This window comes from Perna viridis, chromosome 2, assembly GCF_037379345.1.
Source record: "Perna viridis isolate PV_CMFRI_1.1 ecotype Kerala chromosome 2, ASM3737934v1, whole genome shotgun sequence".
NCBI lineage: Eukaryota > Metazoa > Mollusca > Bivalvia > Mytilida > Mytilidae > Perna > Perna viridis.
In genome coordinates, this window is record NC_142446.1 from 40,140,691 (window position 1) to 40,160,335 (window position 19,645).

The following is a 19,645-nucleotide window of genomic DNA, read 5'->3' on the forward strand; positions in this document are numbered from 1 at the left end:
TAACAAATACCACTGCAAACATAAGGTTCACTAAAAATAGGAATCTGAACGCCCTTTAGATATAATAGTTCATTTAATTATAATAATAAAAAATAAATAAACTTTGAAACGATGAAACATGACTTACAGATTGTTTATATTCTCTGCAATTTAGGTGTACTCTTTTTTATAATCTGGATGGAAATTGAAATAAGAACGTATTAACAAACTTAATTATTTTTTCAATCCGAAATGGAAGTCCGACATTTTACCTTTGTGTTAAAGAGTATTATTTTCTAATCACTATGAAATTATATTTAAAGTGCATAGAAACTTGTAACCATAAATCATTTGTTTAATAAGATAATCATGTTTTTAAAAGTACATTTTGATTAACCTTAAATAAATGAGATCTCTAAGAGCAGTCCTACAAACCAGATTATGTGACTAAAATATGCGAAGAAGTAAAGCATTTTCAGGTTAAGGCCATCAAAGAATTATAATGATTATATTAAGATAACCATCTTAAAACCCCTTATATCTTTGGCAGGAGTAGATCGGTAAGGGATCTAGATGTAATATTTTGTAAAATTTATTTTTGTTAATTTTTAAAATAACTGCTTATTGCTTTTTGTGATTTTTTTATTTTTTATTTTCTGGAGACAATAAATGCATTTATTTTTTTCAGATAGTAGGAGTTTCTAATTTAAATCGTAAAATTCCGAAGAGGAATTTTGTTATAATTGTTACACCTGTTTAATATTTTGCAACAATAAAACTTTGCAATTATTTTCTATCCGCAGTAAAATCCTTGAATATAATTGATTAACATCTCGTTTCTTTTAGTTGGTAAGCTACCACGATGACACTGTCATTATTGGTACTGTTGGTCCTATTGTATTGTGCAAATGAGGTTAAAGGTGGGTAGAATATATAAGATTATATAACGTTCTTAAAATGTCGGGCTACAGACTTCTTGTAAAGTTCAGACATTTTAATTGTAAATATAAAGTAATTTTCTAAATTTTCTTCATTGGGTTGCACGAATAAAGAAACAGAAAGTAAACTACAATTAAAATGAATTATGATACATGTTATATTGAACTTTGAGTGTGAGTAACTTTTTTGTGTTCCTCATCTTGTAAGTATCTATTTTTGGTTTATTTCCTTGTTTTTATACTACTTGTATGTAAATGGACAATTTCTAACAATACAAAACTGCCTTTAAATCGTCCTTAAAGCATATTTATTTTTCTCTTTACACATCTACTTTGAAATATTTGTTATATGTGCATATTATGGAATAGCTTTCCATGAACATGGATTCGGGCTTGTGCACCTACTTTGGGGAATAACTTAGGAATGCAAAAAAGCGCGCGCATTATAATAAATAAATTCTGTATAATTAAAACATTTAACAATACAACAGGTGCCCCCGATAACAGAGGAAAAGAATTCATCATAGGATTTATGGAAAACTACCAGACAAGTTTCAATTTGGAAATATTTGTGACAACATCTCGCACAACAAAAGTATACGTTGAGGTAACGGCGCCAAAGTATCCTGCAGCAAAGCTTAACGAAAGATTCACTGTGACCGCGGGTCAAGTTAAGCAGGTAACATTTACAAACAAACTTCGTCTTATACAAACCGAGTTATCGTCCAAAGGGGTGTATATTAAGGCGGACGATGAAGTTGTTGTATATGGAGTCAATAAAGAAACTTACTCAAATGACGCTTTCCTAGGACTTCCCGTTGATGTTCTTGGCCAGAAGTACTATGCTATCGCCTATTATCCACCAACTAGAAACACAGAAGTCCTTGTAGTTGGTGTACACGATAAAACATCGGTTACATTGACTCTTCCTAATCACAACAAGGTGGCAGTTTCTTGGAACAGAAAAACATACAAAGCTAATTCTAAAATTACTGTCACATTGAACAGGTTCGACACGTTTCAAATAGCTACAAAAGGAGATTTGACGGGAACTTCTATTGTTGCAAACAAGCCTGTTTCAGCTTTCAGTGGTAACAGGAAAACTAACATTGGCAAGGGAGGCTCACAGGATCATTTGGTAGAGCATCTAACGCCGACTGATGTATGGGGCAAAGATTTTGTTACGATTCCAACTCCAGACAGGACAACTGGTGACTATTATAGAATCATTGCAAGTGAAGACAACACACGAATTAAGGTAAATGGTCAGATTAGAGGAAAAACATTCAAAGATGACATTACACTTTCCAAAGCAGGATATTGGGTCCAAAAGCACTATGATTCAAAACTTTATGCTAACATTGTATCTGACAAGCCAATTCTGTTAGCACAATATGTGCTCAGTCAGCAAAGTAGTAGGGAAGAAGCAGATCCAGCTATGTTGATTATACCACCAATTGAACAATATGGAGCAGACTACACATTTGCCACACCCAAGTATTCCCGGGGGTCATACATTAACTATTTCATGTTTGTCGTCAAGGAGAAAGAGAAAACCGGACTGATGATGGACGGAAAGGCAATCTCAGGCGTAACGTACAACAAGATTCCAGGGACAGATTATGTTGGTGGTTACATCAAAATCAGTGAAGGTTCACATACTGTCAGGCATAAATCGCCTATCTCGGTCTTTGGAGGATATCTGTTCGGAAGAGCTAATTATGAATCTTACGGCTTTACAACAGGAATGAGATTGGCCCCAATTAACGTAGTAAGTTCAGTTGACCTATTAATTTCCTCGTTATTCTACCATTTTCACCACGCAATATAAAAACTGTCTTACGAATTTTTTAGGGTGTTGATGGCCGTTTGCTGTAGTTTTGCGTGTATGTTTAATACGTCAGCAATTAAAATGACCAACAATTTTCATGCATTTTATAAACAGCAAAATGTCGAAATCCTTTTAACTATTAACTAGAAGACCAGATAAACCTATCGTAAAGTAAAATAGGAGTTGAAATTATGAAGAAGTGAAATGACTAATTGAACAACTACGTCTTTGCAGCAATGATTGTTTTTCTAAAACTATGTTTGTACCTGGCTATGTATTGATTTTTTTGCATCTGGTAACACAACATTTACACACATAATCAAGAATTAGAAAAATGTCATTTTCAAATCATATTCCAAATTGAAGAATAACATTAACATAGCATATACATATTGAGCCTTAGAGAAGTTCTAATTTCTTTCAGCCATGTGTAAAAACGAAAACTGCGGTCGGAGATGGAATCGACAATGACTGCGATGGACTCATCGATGAAGAACTTTGCACTGTAGAAAACAAAGGAAAGGGTAAGAAATATATTTGAAATGTTGACACTAATTTATACTATGCCGATTAATATTAAAAGTAGAAAATAATTTTGCATGTTGTATTTTTTGTTGTTATTTTTATCAATTTGAATGTTTAACTTTAAAATATAGAAATTAGAATTATAACATCAGTATATGTTGTACACGTGTTTCAAGGTTAATCACAATTTCAATTTCAACAGTAAGTTACATGAACCGAATTAATGCAATACTTTTTAGAAACAGCGAAATTGATACCCAAAAAAGTTGGGTTGGTTTTTTTTTTTGGTATTTTTTATTATTATTTGTATTTATTTACTGACTTATTTATTTATATCGATGTACGGTACATTTTTATCATGCAAATGGTATTCATTAAAAAGGTTTAACAAGTGTATAAATATAACTGAATTTTCATTTCGTACCACAGAAAATAAAATATCTGTCGATATTTGAACTTATAAATTGTCTCGATATAGATAAAATTTACCTCTTAGTTAACATCGCAGCTTATTATACAGTTATCAAACATAAATGACCCAGGTGTAAATCGTGCATTTTTTTGAGATAATAACAACATGACATAAGCGTAATATTATGAGTACATTTTTTTATATTTTTTGTAACCAGATGATGACGGAGATGGAGTAGCAGAAGAAGATTGTGCTAAACCTCCTCCAAGTAAGAATTTTACTGAACTTGTCTTTTATAAGTTGTGGTTAATGATAAATAGTAGTAAAATCAAACATACTTTTTTTTAGAGATAGATGCAATACAACAAATAAAAAAGTTCAGTAAAAACATTAAACTTACTCTAGAGTTATATAAGTGTTGTGCTTTTGGTGTGAATTGCAAAAATGTTAGAAGGCCTGGACAACTAATGTGATAGAAAATAAACCCCTTCTATGAAATATCTGAAGATGCCCTGAAACTTTAATTTCGGCAAAGTGTCATTATGTTAGATACATATAAATATTTGATTTTTTTTCTGATGACGATATTATTTTCTCGCTAAACTTTGCAAACTTTAATTGTCAATGCCGAAAAAGTTTAAAAGACATAAAATTATGATTGACGAACTTCCATACAATAACTTAATTACCTTCATTTCACCATTACGAATTAGCTTTTGGATTGAACGTACAAAATGTGTTGCATACAAAAGCCCGTATGAAATATTACAAGCATTGAGCAAAATTTGGATGATTACTCTGAGTTTATAACATTTTTTACCCAAGCACGGTCTTAATTACATTACCGGTCACTACAAAAACTAAAAAGACCACATGACATGTACAAAATAGATACATTAAAATAATAAATACGCCAAAATACAAATACCTGATGGTGTATTTTTTGTGTGTAGTTGATGGCATGTGGGCATCTTGGGGGTCTTGGGCAACATGTTCAGTTAGCTGCACCTCTGGAAAATACTCTACTGGGTCGAGATCGAGACGGAGATCGTGTACCAATCCAGTTCCTAAATACGATGGAAAACAGTGCAGTGGCAGTGCTACTGAATTAGGGTCTTGTAAGGTGTATAATGGTTGTCCAGGTAAATATTATTACGAGTGATTTATCAGAATATTTTCTTCAGCAACAAATGCCTTGCATTTTAGATAGATCATTGCAGAGTTAACGTTACAATTGAATTTAAGGAACGTTTCTATCCATTTAACGATGTAAAGCATCTTTGTGACCCTCTTTTTTATTTTTATTTTCACCATCATATTGCATCGCACTTTTTGTCTAAATAAAGACTGATTTTCATTTTTAAGCCTAAAGTCAAGACTTACTGTAAAAATTCTGTCTTAGCTGAAAGGTGCTTATTTAATTGATATTGATTAAAGATATATAAATGTTTAAAAAATCAACAAAAACATAATAATCTCGAATCATTTCTTGGACTCGAAGTTATGTATAGCATCTAAAACTGCTTTTCACCTTAATTTAGTAAGAATACGTTGTATTGCTAGTTGATGGAAAGTACTCCTCTTGGTCCAGGTGGGGGTCCTGCTCAGTTACATGTGGTAGTGGAAAACAGACAAGAACTAGAACATGTACACCTCCTCTGAATGGTGGATTAAACTGTGTTGGAGCGAATTCGGAACAGAAAACATGCACTAAAAGTAACTGCCCGAGTAAGTATACTTTCTGTAACGAGTGGCTACTTGTTTAAGCATTATATTGTCACTCTGAAAGAAAATTTCCGATGCAAATGTGCAATAATGGAATAGCTGAAGATAATATTGACAACAGCAATTGTTTACTTAGGTTCTAGCAATAAAAGTACTGAGCAATGAAACTATTTATCAGAACAATAGAAGTCTTAACAGTACAATAATGTAGTATTATCTATATTCCTCGTAAACATGTCGACAGACAACTAGTGACGCACTTATAACATTGACGAAATGCAAAAATGTACTTCATGGCCAGTAATAAAAACCAACACAAATTCCCGTAATAGACGCCGCATAGAATTGCAGTGGAAACAAAAAAATGAACATGCAGCATTCAATATTCAGATTCCTCTTGAATACATTTACCAAAATTTATCCCCTACTGATAGACAAGGCCGACCGGGAAAAACCCCGATTTCGAGGAAACCTGGTCGACTGTTTCCGATGTTAATGCACAAGCCTATCTAAGGACATGGTGTCGGACCTCATCGAAATCAAAATTTTATATCAACAATTTTTACAATATTGACGGAAGTGTGCTGGTTTGAACGACGGCTAGAAAGTGAAATACTTGTCAAAAACACCCTACCATTATAGAAACGCACCCAAACCTGATTGGACAATAGTAAATATCAAAAACACCGACTACTAATATAGTCATACCGACAGTACATTATTTACCCGCTATACTTTTCGAAACGCGGGAAATTACAATTATAAACACCCTTGTCATTACAACAAAAATAAATGTTTATTGAAATGAAAACAGACACCAACAAAAAGAGATCAGAATAATATTTGATCAAAACGTTTTAAGACTAAAACGTATTAAGGCATATAATAAATGATTTCAAATATACCACTCAACGGAATCGTAAACTCTAAACACACAGAACAAAAATTTATGAAACGTTAATTGGTACTTAATAGTTGACGGAGGATATTCCAGTTGGTCGACTTGGACTCGGTGTGATAAGTCTTGTGGAGGTGGTAAACGTAAGAGGGAAAGAAGCTGTACTAATCCAAGCCCTGCCTATGGTGGAAAGAAATGCAGTGGTGCGGCTGTAGAGGAGGGAAATTGTAACACTCATAACTGTCCAGGTTTGTTAGAACAATGAAAATTAATATTTAATTTTCCCAACGCATCGCATTTTCAGTTACATGCAAATCGGTTTCATGATATGATATGTAAAGTTGACTGGAATTTTCAGTTGTGTAAGAAAGACTTATTCCTTTTAAGAACCTCATAAAGCTTGCTTCATATTTAATGTAATAATACAATGAACAACGTCTTTTTTATATTTAAAAGAAATGCATTGATACTTTTTCAATGTAGTGAGAGAATGTGGTGCAATTCCTACAATCGCCATCTTTTCATCGTCTCTGTACACTAAGATTAGATTGCTAACTTTTAATTTCATATCAATTACACTATAAAAATCTTTATCATTTTATTTTTGTGCTCCACTTTTGCGACTCACAAATAATAATTGTTTTTTCTGCAATCTTTTAAAACAGTTGATGGTAAATTTTCAAAGTGGTCATCATGGGGTAAATGTTCTGTAACTTGTGCTACTGGGATTCAGACTCGAACAAGAACATGTTCACCGCCGAAGTATGGGGGTAAAGACTGTATTGGAGACAGGTCTGAAAGAAGGTCCTGTACACAAAAAGTTTGCCCAAGTAAGTGAATACTTCGTTTGTTATAGAAACTTGAAACACTAAATGATTTGGTTTGACGGGGTTCTTGACTCTTTTTTGTTTTTGTAATAATTTCTGTCTTTAAAAATGGTGAGTCCAGGATTTCATACTATGATTCAAGCTAAATAGAACTGAAGTTGATCCTTCATCCTCATAAAATAATAAAAATGAGCGTAATATTTCCTTCGTAAAAATGGGAGTCGCAAAACATATTTAACTTTGAGACAAACTAAATCTTTCATTTAGAATTGTACATTGTCCTATATATTAGAATGATAATATATGAAATTGTATTTATATTTTTTATATATTTCAATATTTTTTAAAAGTCTTTTGTAAATAACAGCTTACCCTACCGGTGCACCTTGTCCATGCTCCTAGTTTTAGTGGAGTCTGAGTTTCTCATTTATTTTTGTTATTTTGCTATTTTAGTTGCCTTATGTTTTTGTTGTGTTTGTCTGTTTCCCATGTCTGGTCTTTGTCTCTGGATTACATTCTTTTGATTTCCGTTAGAATCTTGGTTCCATTGATTACTCTTTGTTTGATTAAACGAAATCAACTTCAGATGTATTTAACAATTTTCGTTGGATTTTGAGGGAGTCATGTATTGGATTATATGAATATATTTTGTGACGTTTGCTGACAATAAACTTTCTGTTTTTTTACTGTCGTAAAGAAATAATTCATCTTTTATAATTAAAGTTGATGGGGGTTACACATCCTGGTCAACATGGAGTAAATGTGACAAGACTTGTGGTGGAGGTAAACAAATGAGAGAAAGAAGCTGTTCAAACCCCAAACCTGCCCATGGCGGAAAGTCATGTAGTGGTGCAGCTGTAGAGGAGGGAAGGTGTAACACTCATAACTGTCCAGGTATAGATCCTGTTCATATTACAAATGTAATGTCAATAAAATTAAAAACACCCATCGAGTTGGGTTATGTTATGTTTCTTGACACATCGTTTATTTTGGGGACCTTTTACATTTTGCTTTATTATATGGGTTTTCCCCATTATTGAAGACCGTGCGGTGACCTTTTAATTGTTCGTTGTTTGGCATTTAATTTAATCATACCACATCTCCTATTTTCATCTTCAAGATTCTGTTTGTAAACCCCATCTGTATTAAGGATGGTATATAGAATTCTGTCAGCTTTGTCATGACGACATATTATATCCATAATACATCAATAAGGTAATTTAGACAGAAACTGGTGTGATGTGATGAAAAAAGAAAAGGTAGCAATATAGGACGTACAATCTAGGAAAAATAATTAGTCAGTGCAATACAAGGAACAACAAAGAGATTAACAGGGCACCCACACAAAAACCAGGCATTGGGTGCCACTTTGTTTTCAAAAACTTTTCATCTATTTTATATCGCAAATGCATACTTTCTCAAACTTAAATGATGGTTTTGATTAACTAATATGGTTAAAGAGAAATAAATTAGATAGAAATATTTGAAATTCATAGGAAAAGGGAGAAAACTCTTTAATTTTATGAAAAAATTGGTTGCTTTGTTAGGGAACTGTGAAATCGTTTTCTGAGCCATCCATAGTGGATTTTAAACAAATCTTTATATTATTGGACATATTCATGATATAAATATTACATTGGAACAAAATATTCCATGGGATGAAATTTATTGTGTGTCATCCATATCATAGGAACTGCATGGTTTCTAAATGGATAGTTTCTTCAAACTGACAAAGAAACAAAGGAAGAAAAAAGTACACACAGAAAAATTGATAGCATGAAGACCACGAAAAAATAATAATTTTTTTTATAATTTAAGTATTCTTCCTACAAATGCATGGAATAACTGTGATATGACACTTATCTTCAATAAGTTAATCGCTGAAGTACAAATAAAACGCTATTTCTTTTGCTTTTTTTGCAGTCCACGGGAAATTTTCGATGTGGTCGTCATGGGGTGCTTGCTCCGTTACTTGTGCCAACGGAACGCAAAGAAGAACAAGAACCTGTTCAACGCCACTTTATGGTGGTAATGACTGTGTCGGTGCCAGATCGGAGGCACAGTCTTGCCGGGGTGTACCCTGTCCAGGTGTGTATTGTATTTCATAGTTTTAACCGACGCCTTTTTGATATTATTTGAACGAATTTTAGTTGATAAGTTTTGATAATACATTTATCTCAATACAATTTACTTAGAGAATGAAGTTATGCTTTTGAACGGGTTTGGATTTTTTCAATGGTTAAATCAAGTTATTTACAATAGTTGTTATCACGAAAATATATATGGATCTGTGGAGTGCTTGTTGATGCAATGTGACACTGTAAACTTAAATGAGAAAATATTGGATGGCATTTGATTGAAAGTGTACAGTTGTTATGATTTACGCAATATATATATATATATAAATCATGTGAAGGGTATTTGCAAAAATGTATTATAAAGAACAGGCAAATACATCGAACCTTAATTTGTCTCTATTGACCATTGTTTCAAAGCATAAACATAGTTTAATATTTTGTTAACAATAATTTGTTGGTTTTTCTGTTCTTTTCTTTAACTCTACAGTAGAATCAAAATCACAAAAAATATATTTAAATAAAAATAAACAATATTGATATCACTTTACAATAGTTGACGGTAAATTCAGTGCTTGGTCAAGGTGGGATAAATGCAGTGTAACTTGTGGTGGAGGATTACAAATCAGCAGAAGAACTTGCACCAATCCAGCACCACAGTACGGAGGTGCTTCGTGTGTTGGAGACACTTCGAAAAAACAGAAATGCAACACACTTAATTGTCCAAGTAAGTACTGTAAAAGAGAAGCCCGTAATCCACATCGTCTAAATATTATTGTGGTCACAAAGCTTTTGCTTTTTGTTTTGGTCAAATAATGAGATATAAAATAAATAAATAAATAGCATGATACAACGCACGCCTTAAATAGTAATTTTAGAAAAAAAAACAATATTTTTTTCTTTCTTTTAATTACTGACTGCCTCAATATCTTTGTCGCATGGTTAACTTTTCAATAAATGCATTACATCCACTTTCGTCAGCTAAGAGTGTCGCGTTTTATGAAATGGCAATTACAACCACTGAAAGGGTCAATAATTTCAAATAGCAAGTGAAATATGACATCATCATTCCAAAAAGAATTTTGTTAGTATCACACCATGCATAGAATGACAAGCACTATTGCACACATCAAAAACGTCATTTCATTGTCGGTTTTGTTTTAGTTGATGGTAAATTCACCACCTGGTCTTCATGGGGAAGGTGTTCTGTTTCGTGTGGTGGGGGAACACAAAGTAGTTCAAGATCTTGTACAAATCCTGCACCACAATATAATGGCGCACCATGTACGGGTGCGACAAGCAAGAGCCAAGACTGTAATACACATTTTTGTCCAAGTAAGTGAATACCGATCGATTTGTGACTTTTGTTTTGCCTCATAAATCTTGAAAATAATACTTCTAGTAAATAGCTAAACAGTACCTGATATTAAAATAAATATAAGCAAAATAATTAAAATAAATTCAAAGTACTTGGCCAGCTAGGCTATATAAAAATTCTCTATAGCGAAAGCTATATATCATATAGCCTAGCTGGCCGAATGGTCTAGGGCACTGGATTTTGTGCAGGCGGTGTTGCCATTGATGTCATAGCGGTACGAATTCGAATCCCGCGGAGGGAACGAGAAAACATTTGCTTTGCGAATATGACAGTTCTAACATAGTTTCGAATTTTTTAGACCCTTCTATAAATTTACATTATATTCCCTGTATCAATTTGGCCAGCTGGATCAGTCCTAACATTCTGAGACGTATATATATTCAACAGGAATAGGGATTTTACGTTAAAAATCAATTTATTCATATTTCTGAAGAAAATTATTAATGATGAGTGAAATCATTTCTAGTCGATGGAGCCTATTCTGCATGGGGTGTATGGGGTAAATGCTCAGTTAGCTGTGGAGGGGGTACACAAGACAGGTCAAGACGCTGTGATAGTCCAGCACCACAGTATGGAGGCAGCAAATGTAGCGGCGCTAGCTCAGATACCCAGGATTGTAATACACATAATTGCCCAAGTATGTCTATATATCAATTTCAAACAAGTAACACTTCATTTTCAATTTAATATTAATATACATCTGTTTTGTCATTTTTTTTTTTTCAATATGGTTTAATAATTAAACTATATGGAATAATTACCTGTTATTTGTTTGTTTTGTTTATCTACTGATATCTTTAAAAAAAACTGTCTCTTTTGAATAATTGTATGTGAACAATTTTACACCTTGCAGGAATGTTAATAAACATGTTTTGTTGAAACTAGCTTTGATTTTCAAACATTAATCAAGGGAACCAAGATTCTAGCGGAAAGAACGCAATCCATTGACAAAGACCAGACTGAGAAAACACACAACAAAGTACATGAAATAGCCACAATGATACGTACATAGAAACAACAGTAAATTAGTAACTCTGACTCTACTAAAACTGACTTGCAGCATGGACCAGGTGCAACGATAGGGTAAGCGTCCTCTACTTTTCTAGAAACACCCGCCGCTAATAAAAAGTCAAGTCCGGGTTAGACGAAAGGGGGAAGGAAGGAAAAACTATGACATGTTGAAGGAGTAATCAAGGGAACTAAGGTTATAGCGGTAATCAAAAGAATGTAATCCAGGGACAAAGACCAGACATGGAAAACAGACATACACAACAAAGAACATAAAGTAACTAAAATCATACATACAAAGTAACAAAAGTAAATGAGCAACTCGGACTCCACTAAAAACTGGGAGCATGGACCAGGTTCACCGGTAGGGTAAGCGTCCTCTGCTTTTCTAGAAACACCCGCCGAGTTGCTCATAAAAAATCGATTCATATGGTACGGATGGATACACCGTAAATTGTCCACGAGTTCGTGATGACGACCATGAAACTTCAGTAGTGATGACTTCAATCGTTTAGCAACATAACCCTGTTCCAGAAGCCTAATTGAAAGAAGTCTGGCGCGAAACAAAAAGTATGCGTAGTTACGGCAAGCACTGACATAGCGTTTAAGTTGTTATATGAAAACTGCTTACGCAGCTGCTAAAGAAATATTACCAGAGATGAAAAGAAAGTTGACAATACGGAATGAAAAGTCATCGTATTTGTCATATAGTTTGGTTAATTGTTTTCAAAGTGCCTGTGGTATCCTTTCTCTCAAGTTCTTTGGGGTAGATGCGAGGTATAAAGTCCTTAAAACTAGGATAAATATGTTCTAGCATTTTGAAAACATCCTCTTCGGCTTCTTTGGAAGATGATTTGGAATCGTTTTTAAACAAGTATGAGGAATCTTTACAAAGTACTTGGTATTTGGATCTAGATATACTGTCTTTTCTGGAGTAAGAACGATGTACAATGTATTTGAGAAAATAGTGTCTCTTTTTTTAAATAAATGAAATTTAATACTTAAATGTTGTATTTGTCAGTGGTTGCAATATCTCAACACTACATAATAAAAAAAAATAAAATTTTGATTAGTTTTGTCTAATAGATCTGAATGGGAATTTTTTTGCTACAAATATTATGTGATTTTTTTTAATCATTAAATGCATTGGTTGTTTATAAAATCGAAAAGTGTATAAATAAATTCTTAGCTAAGGTAATGAAGAAATGTCAAATGTGTAACCTACATGCAGGTAAAGACATATGTTTATTTCACAAAATTTCAAAAGAATATTGTGTTGTTTGGAATAAATTATGCGGTATGTACTTGAAAAAATATTTGAACTTATTCACCTAAAAATATGGTGTTCTTTTCTAATATGTATAGTTGGGTTTTCTTAAATATTCACATAATGTTCAAACCAATCTGTTTTGTATGCCCAATGTACCAGTGGAAAATGTTCGCGACATCTTCAATTAAATATATACATTTTGTGTATTAAACAGTTGACGGAGGCTTTACACATTGGACAAAATGGAACACGTGTAGTGTAACATGTGGTGGTGGAAGTCAGAGACGTAAGAGAAGCTGTACCAATCCTCGACCACAGTATGGTGGTGCTAATTGTGTGGGGGATTTGGAAGACGAGCAGGCCTGTAATATACACAATTGCCCGAGTAAGTTTATTTTTTGAGATACTAGTACAAGACAATAAGTCATTAAAACCTAAAAGAGTATGATAGAATGTAAAAGTAATATTCTTTGAAGTATTGAACAAATAAATTTAGTTTCAACTGTTTTTCATTTCGTCGATATCGTTAGTTTTGCTGTACTTACCGTGTACGTCCCCTTTGAACTGAACAACTTACTGCTGAGTAATTTATAATAATGTACTGAAAAAACAACACCACAATTGAAGTAAGTTCTATTTTGAAGTCCTTCCATGTGCACATAAGGCATGATGCTAGGATTAGATGTCTTCTAATTGATTAAGGTATTCTTTTATGATTAAATAAACTATCAATGTACCAATAAATTGCAACAAAGTACACCGTTTGTTTAATATTCTACTTTATTGTATAGATAGCAGTGTTTTATCGAATGATCTCTGTGAAATAAATTTCGATAATTCACACTGTGAAATAAAATTCGGTAATTTCACTCTCTCGGATTTCTTCCACCAAAACGTCACAACTTTGAAATCAATCCGCTGTTCACAAAATTTGAAATTTATGTTGAAAATATCAACGAATAATCGAGGAAATCTATATAATAAATAGGATAATCAATTGGTTATCGTGAATAACCAAAATATGATCACTCATGCCAAGAACGCAGTAAGATTTAACTCATGCGCAGAACAAGTTTCGCACACTCGTGAAATCTATGTGTTCTTCGGCACTCGTGATCATATCTTGGTTATTCACTCCTTCCAATTAATTATCCTATTATTCATTAATCTTATCACAAATGTTAATGAATCCGATCTGTTCAAGAGGAATTATTTCATCATAATGCATAGTAATTATGGCTTTCATTTAGTTGTCATTTGTGTTATTTACATTTGTAGTTTGTGTATTTTCTGTTTTTAGTTGATGGCGGATACTCTACGTGGACAAGATGGGGAACATGCACTGTTTCCTGTGGTGGTGGAACACAGGAAAAAACAAGACAATGTAACAGTCCAGCTCCACAATATGGTGGCGCACAATGTGTCGGCCCAAACTCAGCGACGCAGAACTGTAACACTCATAATTGTCCTAGTATGTATTACACAATTTTGATGTGGCAAAAAAACAAAATATGGCTGTTAAGAATTAATTTACAAAAAAAACTGAAGTTTGATGGCTACAAAAGTACTAGTAGCTTATTGCTGACAGAATTTAAGGTAAGCAAGTATGTATGTCTTTTAAGTGAAATCCGCTTATTCAAAATCAAACGTAATATGTGGTATCCTGGCCTGAACTCCTTGGTTATCATTGCAATAAGGAGTAATTTTATGTTTCAATAGTTGATGGAGGATTCACAGTTTGGACACAATGGAACATCTGTACTGTCACTTGTGGTGGTGGAAGTCAAAGACGTGGGAGAACTTGTACCAATCCTTCACCACAGTATGGTGGGGCAAACTGTGTGGGAGATAGTAATGAGGTACAATCCTGTAATACACACAACTGTCCAAGTGAGTTGAATTCAAATGCAGAGGTAGGGGAGTAAATTTGAATATATTAAAATGCCCATGATTAAAGGTTTGAAATTGATGTGCAATTTAGAATAAAAAATCTTTCTTAATTCTTAAAAACAATATCGCAATAGTAACATTTTTATGGGAGCAAATGGAATAATTTGAATACTTATTTAACAATTAAAGGATGGTGTTGACAACAATACATATCGTGCTTTCTTTTAACAGCTTTATTATTAATTTAAGATGGCCACCATTCGAATAAATGTGGTAGCTATTATCTTGGTTGTTCTGTATATGTTTTTATATTATAATACTTTTTATTAATTTCTTAAATTTTATCACTGTATTTTAGTCATTGAAAAACTTTTTTTTCATTATTTTTTACATTATTGATATATAGGTTCTTGCATTTTTTCTTTGTTTAATGTGACTTTGACATGCATTTAAAGCGTTCAGAGTAATATTTTTTTAGATAAGGGCTACAAAAGCGCTGTACATAATAATATCTAATTTTAAACAAAAAAAAAACAGTGAATTACTATTTAAGATAACAACAATAATACTGATTCCCATGGGTCGGCTACTTGCAAACAGTCACTGCAGTACAAAACTAATACTTGTTTGTTTGTGTTTACTTTTGTAGTTGACGGTGGATACTCTTCATGGACAAACTGGGGAACATGTACTGTGTCATGTGGAGGAGGTACACAGGTTAAAACAAGACGATGCGACAGTCCGACTCCACAGTATGGCGGGGCTCAGTGCGTTGGTGCTAGCTCTGAGACACAAAACTGCAACACACATAATTGTCCAAGTGCGTACTCATATGGCTTTTTGTTAACGAGTTTGTAAAAATAGGAAAAAATATAGGAGTTCATATAATAATTGAATTGTTTAGGAGCAAATTAGAGAAGAAAATCATTTTTTTTAAAAATCGGCAGAACTCGATTCCAATACCTAACGTATATGTGAAATAATCCACATACTCATTTATCTTACCTTCATTCTCATGGTTAACCTCATTATCAAAAGTAAATGCAGTTGCAAACAATTATTTTTTTTACAATATATGCCTCCACACTAATATACATAAATTGTCTTTAAGAATATTTTGCCTTGAAATAATAATAATGAAATTTATATTAAAAATGAAAAAAAACTTTGATGACAGTCAAACCTCGATTTATAAAAAAAAATAAAATTCACTAATTGTAAGTATGCGGTTATAATAATATGAAGTTACAGAAATAAGTTCTTATCTTTTTGTGCATATAAAAAAATCAGTTCATGGTGACTTTACAACTTGGACGTCATGGGATACCTGCACATTGACTTGTGGGGGTGGTACACAGGGAAGATCAAGGACATGTACGAACCCCATCCCGCAGTATGGTGGGAACGACTGTGTAGGTGATAGGAGTCAAAACCAACCATGTAACACCCACAATTGTCCAAGTAAGTACATTTAGTGTTGTAATCATTGTTTAAATTCCCGTAGATGTCATAATTCACTGTATATATGTCGTAATGAATATTCCAGATAAAAGATGCTGATTTTTGTCTCTCAATGTAGTTGACGAGGTTATATTATGAACATAAATTTGGTTCAAAAACTACTTTTTATTTTAAGATTTTTATATTCATTATATCGATGCAGTTGGTATAGTTTCGCTTTTTACCCTTTCACCTTAAGGACGCTCTTCTATGGCAACGCAAATCACCTGATCGCGATTATGTTTCCCGATTGGCCAAATACTGCTAACTTAGTGGTGTTCGAAAAAACTGTATCGGAATTCTGAAATTGAGTTCGAATAAAAGTAATGAAAAATTTGAAATTGCGTGCCATGTATTATTTTCTGGAAAGAAATGTAGAAAATTAAAAAGAACAAAATTTTACTGCGTCGGCTATTTTTTTTTTAAAGATAGTACTTGTTTTTAATTTATAATTATATCCCCGCTCCATTCTGTTATTATGTCATTCTGTCATTTCATTATTCTATACACATTTATTTTTTGGTGACGAGATTGTAAGCTTCTGTAAATAACAGGCTGGTGTCATTTTGGGATAAGTTCTAACTCGTATGACATCTATATCCAGTTTGTCAGAAACTTAAATGTTAATAATACAGTGGTAATATACACAATTTTTGTCATCAGGTTGCACCACTATGGTTTGCAATCACGTTTTCCGCATTGTGGCCCGATGGCCCCAGTATGAAGCATGCCAGTTACCCGATTCCACCAACTGGGGCATACAACCCAGTTGCTCTGTGGGCAGAGCGCCCTAGCCCCCGCCCATGTTCTGAGCACTATGAAATCGCCTTTTACGATAAGTTTAGCGCTGCTGCGGGCCTATTCTTTTGACACCGTACCCGCTCGAGGTGAATGATGCTTTAACATCAACATGACTTTTCTAATCAAGATAAAGTTTTCTAAAATAATAATCGTAAGTTCTGGTAATTTGAACTTGCACCATGTTATCTTTTCAGTTGATGGTGGTTTCACAGATTGGACATCATGGGATACCTGTAGCGTTTCATGTGGTGGGGGTTCACAGGGTAGGACTAGAAGCTGTACTAATCCAGCTCCACAGTACGGAGGGGCCAGTTGTGTAGGGGACACAAGTCAGACGCAGGATTGTAACACTCAAGTTTGTATCAGTGAGTATCTGTCTAGAAAATATCCCGTGTTGATGTTAATTGGTGTGTTTCATTAAACGGTTGTGATTTTTTTTCTCAATAATTAAATTATATCTTAAAAAAACTTATATGTTACATTTTGTTCTACAACTGAAGTTGAATCAGGAATAACAATGTTAAAGCGTCTGACAATAAAAGAGTAATCAAGGAACCAAGGTTATAGCGGTAATCAAAAGAATGTAATCCAGGGACAAAGACCAGACATGGAAAACATACATACACAACAAAGAACATAAAGTAACTAAAAGCATACATACAAAGTAACAAAAGCAAATGAGCAACTCGGACTCCACTAAAAACTGGGAGCATGGACAGGTGCACCGGTAGGGTAAAACATGCCAAATTCAAAAGGCTGCTATAAGTGACATAAATATCCATGAATGAAAAGTTATTATCATACAATATAACAGTGACTAACTTCATGTATATTGAATGCTTTTGTATCTACGTGCTTCACATTCCAAAATTTAAAAACTATGAATAGTATATTACTTGAACAAGTTTAACTTACACTTAATCTTTCTTATTCTAGTTGATGGTGCGTGGTCTGCCTGGTCAGCGTTTGGTATGTGTTCAGTTAGCTGTGGGGGTGGTAAATATTCACGTACTAGGACCTGTTCTGATCCTTATCCCAAAAATGGTGGTCTTGACTGCCAAGGATCATCTAGTGAATTTGTCGACTGTAATGTACAAGCTTGTCCAACTGCAGCTCCAGGGGCATATGTTCAGGTATATATACTTTACTACGATGCTTAATAAAACATTTAAATTTTTTTAATCATGAACAATATTATTTTGGGCAGATTTAGTACAGAAGTTTGCATAATTAACAATCAACAGCATACCCTAGAAAGTGTCATGTTTTTCATGTGTAACACTTTGTAATCCAAATAAGCTAAAATTTGACAAATAAATTTAACTGAATATTTTTGTCGAATCGAATGAAATTTTAAATGATTGTTTAACAATAAGGTAGGATATATCTATTTATGATCAAACTAATTAATATGGAAATTCTGTAAGATACGACTTATTTGTAGGTTCAATTATTATTTCTCTTTCTGTTTTATCTGACAACTTGAAGATAGGCTTCTGGCATTTGAAAGCATATTCAACACCGGAACATGCGTTACTGATTTGTTATTTCCATTTAACGTCCTTTATGTTTTCAAGTTGTGTCCAACTGGATGGTTTACCTGCCAAAGTGGAGCAGTATCCTGTGTTGACAGAGCTTTTGTTTGTGATTGTGAATCAGATTGCGATGACGGAAGTGACGAAACGACATCATATGCGCAGTGTGATGCTCAAGTATTGGCACAGTGTCCAAGCGGAGCAATGGGTTAGTCATTTGTGAATAAAAATTACTTTATTACCTTATGTTTGTTTATGTCTATTTCTATATTACTGCAACTAAAGTAGACTCTTGTCAAAGATGATATTTCCAGGAACTTGATCGGCATTTCAAGATTGAATGTTACCACAGTTTTATAGAAAATTGATAACTGAATATACATTTAAGCCGTTTGACGACTAGTTTAGCCATGCATTTATTATACCGACAATATCCATGTGTAGGTAAAGCAATATGCAGTTGCAACATGGTGTATATGAATCGAATTCTATAAGAATGATCGCTGAATTAATGATTGTGAAATAATAGCAAATACATCGTTTATATAAGAAAAAAAACTAAGATCATCAAATATAAAGAGCCTCTAAAGTATGACGAAGAATGGAGAATATTTGGCTTTGTGGTTTTTTTTTAAATGAATAAGTCAATTATTCTTTCGCATCCAGATAACAAGCACAATAAAGACAAGTATGTTAAAATTTGGGTTTATGATAACTTTTTATACCAAATACAGACGATGGGTTATGACTTTTGATGATGTTTTTTTTCACGACTGCCGTTCTGAATATTCATGCTATTTCCATATACTTTTGTACTTGTTTTGTAGAAGCTGTCCCACTCTCATTCTTCAGTATTATAGTTGGTGTGGTAGCAGCACTTATCATGACGATATGGTAGGTCCCGAACTTCATTAAGCAACAGGGGCACATTGGCATTTTAACAAGGACTACGGACTTCGATTTCGATATTTTTTGTGGTTGTGGGCAGATCTTGCATCCGGTTACTAGGGTGAACATTAAGTAAAGTGTATAAGTATTTTCTTAATCATAAAA

General features: G+C 33.5%; 1 protein-coding gene across 1 annotated transcript; it reads left to right on the forward strand.

Annotated features, from left to right (window-relative positions):
• The first annotated feature begins 841 nt into the window (after nucleotides 1-841).
• On the forward strand, nucleotides 842-19,490 carry LOC148625030 (SCO-spondin-like). The gene is made up of 18 exons (XM_088571040.1): nucleotides 842-899; nucleotides 1,409-2,688; nucleotides 3,173-3,272; nucleotides 3,903-3,953; nucleotides 4,639-4,827; nucleotides 5,249-5,413; nucleotides 7,859-8,029; nucleotides 9,767-9,937; nucleotides 10,375-10,545; nucleotides 11,055-11,225; nucleotides 13,081-13,251; nucleotides 14,167-14,337; nucleotides 14,586-14,756; nucleotides 15,406-15,576; nucleotides 17,252-17,422; nucleotides 17,994-18,190; nucleotides 18,635-18,800; nucleotides 19,420-19,490. Exons 1-18 carry the CDS (start codon nucleotides 842-844, stop codon nucleotides 19,488-19,490), a joined length of 3,816 nt encoding a protein of 1,271 aa, XP_088427166.1.
• Nucleotides 19,491-19,645: the final 155 nt, after the last annotated feature.

Bases quoted from the DNA above. Each gene is read 5' to 3' on its own strand.
- LOC148625030 (XM_088571040.1), top strand. From the start codon at position 842: ATGACACTGTCATTATTGGTACTGTTGGTCCTATTGTATTGTGCAAAT. The intron at 900-1,408 runs GTGGGTAGAATA...ACAATACAACAG, and splicing joins TTGTGCAAATGAGGTTAAAG to GTGCCCCCGATAACAGAGGA. The intron at 13,252-14,166 runs GTAAGTTTATTT...TTCTGTTTTTAG, and splicing joins TAATATACACAATTGCCCGA to TTGATGGCGGATACTCTACG.